General features: G+C 45.0%; 1 protein-coding gene across 1 annotated transcript in view; it reads left to right on the top strand.

Annotated features, from left to right (window-relative positions):
• Positions 1-1,528: 1,528 nt before the first annotated feature.
• Positions 1,529-3,249, top strand: part of LOC103782136 (multiple C2 and transmembrane domain-containing protein 1-like) — a gene marked incomplete at both ends in the record, with an annotated part of 29,142 nt that continues 27,421 nt past the window's right edge. The window contains one exon of the mRNA XM_008949885.1: positions 1,529-1,643. Coding sequence (XP_008948133.1) covers positions 1,529-1,643 — 115 coding nt within the window. The remainder of the gene's footprint in view (positions 1,644-3,249) is intronic.

Here is a 3,249-nt window from a genome sequence, read left to right as displayed (position 1 = left end):
TTCCTTGCTGTGGAGGTGGCCAGGTGTCTGTGTTGTGGTTCGGCGGGGACCGCACGTGTGGCAGCAAAGGTTGAAGTGCTGGGGCTTGGAGCTGCAACCCTGGGGTAATGAGAATATGTTACAATGCCTTCATTTTATGGCTGCCTTTGTGCTTTAGATTTATTGTTGCCTTAGGAAGAAGAGGGGGTAGGAGGGTGAGAGGCAAGGTTCTTGTTGAGGTGCTGTAGCACTTTGCACACCCGAGGTCTCCGAGATGTTTTTATCAGGCTGCTTTTTTTTTTTTCTTGCAGAGGACCCATAATCATATAATAAAATATTAATAGCACTGGTCTGAAAAGATTTAGCTCCTAGCAGGAGAATATGTAGCCGTGGTGCTCGGTGTGTATAATACATGAAGCTCCTGCACATACTGGGGACGTGTAACAGGAATAGTTGTTCTAGCCTTGACATTAAATGTGGTCTTGAAGCAGCACTGTAATTAGATGCTACTTATACAGAGATGTTGTGTTAAAAACTATTTTCCAAAAGCTTACACGTACCAGAAATATAATTTCTCTCGTTTGTCATCTGGGACAGAAATGTGATTGCTTTTCATGCAGTCCTTGCATTCTGGCTGACTTTATTTTTTTATGATACAGTTTATACAAATAACTTCTCTGAGAATATTATCTGTGCCCCAGCATCCAGGCAAACTAGGAATTCATGTAGTACAACCAAAGAGCTACAGCTGCAGTTAATGTCTTCATGATTTTATCCAGTTTACCCCCTAACTCTGAGTAAAAAACAATGAATCTTGCAAAATAGTGCAGCAGATGACAAAGCTGTACCTCATGTGTGTTTATTCAGTGCCTAGATTATCACAGCTGGATAAATACAGGGTTTGTGGGTATCAGGAATGGATAGTCCAGGTAGTACTGTAAGGTCCAGAACTGCCTATGCTTATGTGTTCTGCTCAAGTGCTCCAGAGTGCATGTGAATGTGCTTAAAAATGGAGCTTGCCATAATAAATACAAGGATCACAGAATTATTTTTCAGTCACCTTTTTTGAATAATAAATTAAACCATTGAGATGTCAACATTTTTCCCTTTCCTTTCCTTTCCTTTCCTTTCCTTTCCTTTCCTTTCCTTTCCTTTCCTTTCCTTTCCTTTCCTTTCCTTTCCTTTCCTTTCCTTTCCTTTCCTTTCCTTTCCTTTCCTTTCCTTTCCTTTCCTTTCCTTTCCTTTCCTTTCCTTTCCTTTCCTTTCCTTCCTTCTTTTCTTTTCCCTTTCCCCTTTCCCCTGTCCCCTTTCCCTTCCCCTTCCCCTTCCCCTTCCCCTTCCCCTTTTGTCTCTAAACACACAGAATGCTGATGATTTCCCACACTGGTGACAGGAGGGGGTTCCTTGGTGCCAGGGTTGGCTCTGAGGTGGGGCAATGGGACATGGCCTTGTCTCAGTTCAACACGACAGTGATGCAGAAGAAAAGTAAATCTTACATGAAACTTCTAGTAACATTAGCTGTTGTGTTTTTGTTTTCTCCCCCCTGCAGAGAACAAATCTGGTTGAAACGAGTAATGCAGATTTTCCCTCTGGGGACCCCGGCATGTACCAGCTGGAGGTGACTCTCAGAAGAGGACAGAACCTGGCAGCACGGGACCGTGGAGGTGAGCACGTGTTAAGCACTGCCTCCTCCCTGGGGAGTCACTTGCCCATGGGCAAATGTATCTGAGGATACTAAAGTTACAGTGAAGGTTTGGATTATAACTGTGTTAAACTCTGCTTAAAACTGCCTCGAGGTTCTTTGTCTCAGAAGCACGAAGTAAACCCACACAGGGGGAGAAATTTGGGGTAGCTAATACTGGTTTAGTTCTGCTAGCTGATTTACTTCCCTTCTTTGAAGGTTTCAGACTAAGAAAGGTGTGCTAGGTTTACTGTAACCATGCAGATTTGTGCTGTCCTGCTCACACAAGTGCTGCCTTGCTACGTCTTTTGTTCCTGGAGTGCTGCTCTGGTAAATGCTGGAGCTGTGTTTAAAGGCAAAAATAGTGAAGCCAATCCCAGTGTGTCCAGGCTTTACCCCTTGGCCAGCCTGCTGGTCGTGTGTTGGCATTTTACAGCCTGCTCCAAGACTGCCTACATAGTTCAGATGTAGAAACTGTTCCAGAAAAGGTGTTTTGACCCAGAGGAACACAGCAGGCTGGCTCAGTGATGCTGTACATGCAGCTGCAGCTGATATCCAACACTGGACAAGTCAGTAATCCACCTCCTGAATACCAACATGAGCGTGGTAAATCTGGCTAACAGCCTACTTGGGATTTGCTGTAATATGTTCCATGTGAGAGAGAAAAAGCCACAGTAAAAACTGAAATGCAGAAATGGTATTGCACAGGTCCTTTCCATGCCTACCTGAGGAAGTTACCTGGCTGATTTCAGATCTTAAATACAGTAGCAGAGACCTAGGAGACTCTTCACATTGGTAGGAAATTACTCCACTGATATGTACATCAATGAAACAGAAATTTTAATATGCTCCCTGTTGCAAGAATAGGCTTCTCTTTATGTTCTTCCTCTAGATATATCAATACTCTATCAAGCTTTGCCTGACATTTGTTAAAAACAGGTTCTCAAATGATTTTGTCATGATCTAGGAACTTGCCTGGTTTCTCAGTGATGTGTTGTAGTTTGGCCATATCCCTCAGTCATGTTATTTAGGAATGAACAAAAATGTGAATAGAAATGTGATTATTTGTATGCAAGGAAAACATCTGTCATGTTTTTTTCTACCCCTAATACAGGGGTCTAGTTCTAGAGGGAGCAAAGGGTATGAAATCCATCCCCTCAGGTGGAATCTTAGGGTCTGAAATTAATATTAGGTGCTGTATAAAATGTCAACTGCTTTAAAAGGTCATTTTGGAAAGCTGCTGCTGGAGGAGCAAGGAAACCTCCTCAGGCTATGGGGGAGGCACTGCTGCAAGAGTGGTGTTGATGGTACAGAGCTGGGAGCAGTGGCTGGCACACAGAGCTGTGCTGCCATCCAGTGAGACCTGGACAGGCTGGAGAGATGGGCAGGGGGAAACTCATGAAGTTCAACAAGGGCAAGTGCTGGGTCCTGCCCCGGGGCCGGAATACCCCCTGCGCCAGCACAGGGGAGGGGTGACCTGCTGGGCAGCAGCTCTGTGGCAAAGGACCTGGGACCTGGGCAACAGCAAGTTGCCTATGACACAGCCATGGGCCCTCATGGCCAGGAGGGCCAGTGGTCTGCTGGGGGGC

This window comes from Merops nubicus, unplaced genomic scaffold (genome assembly GCF_000691845.1).
Source record: "Merops nubicus isolate BGI_N331 unplaced genomic scaffold, ASM69184v1 scaffold31721, whole genome shotgun sequence".
Classification (NCBI taxonomy): Eukaryota; Metazoa; Chordata; class Aves; order Coraciiformes; family Meropidae; genus Merops; species Merops nubicus.
This window is presented reverse-complemented; position numbering and strand designations above follow the sequence as displayed.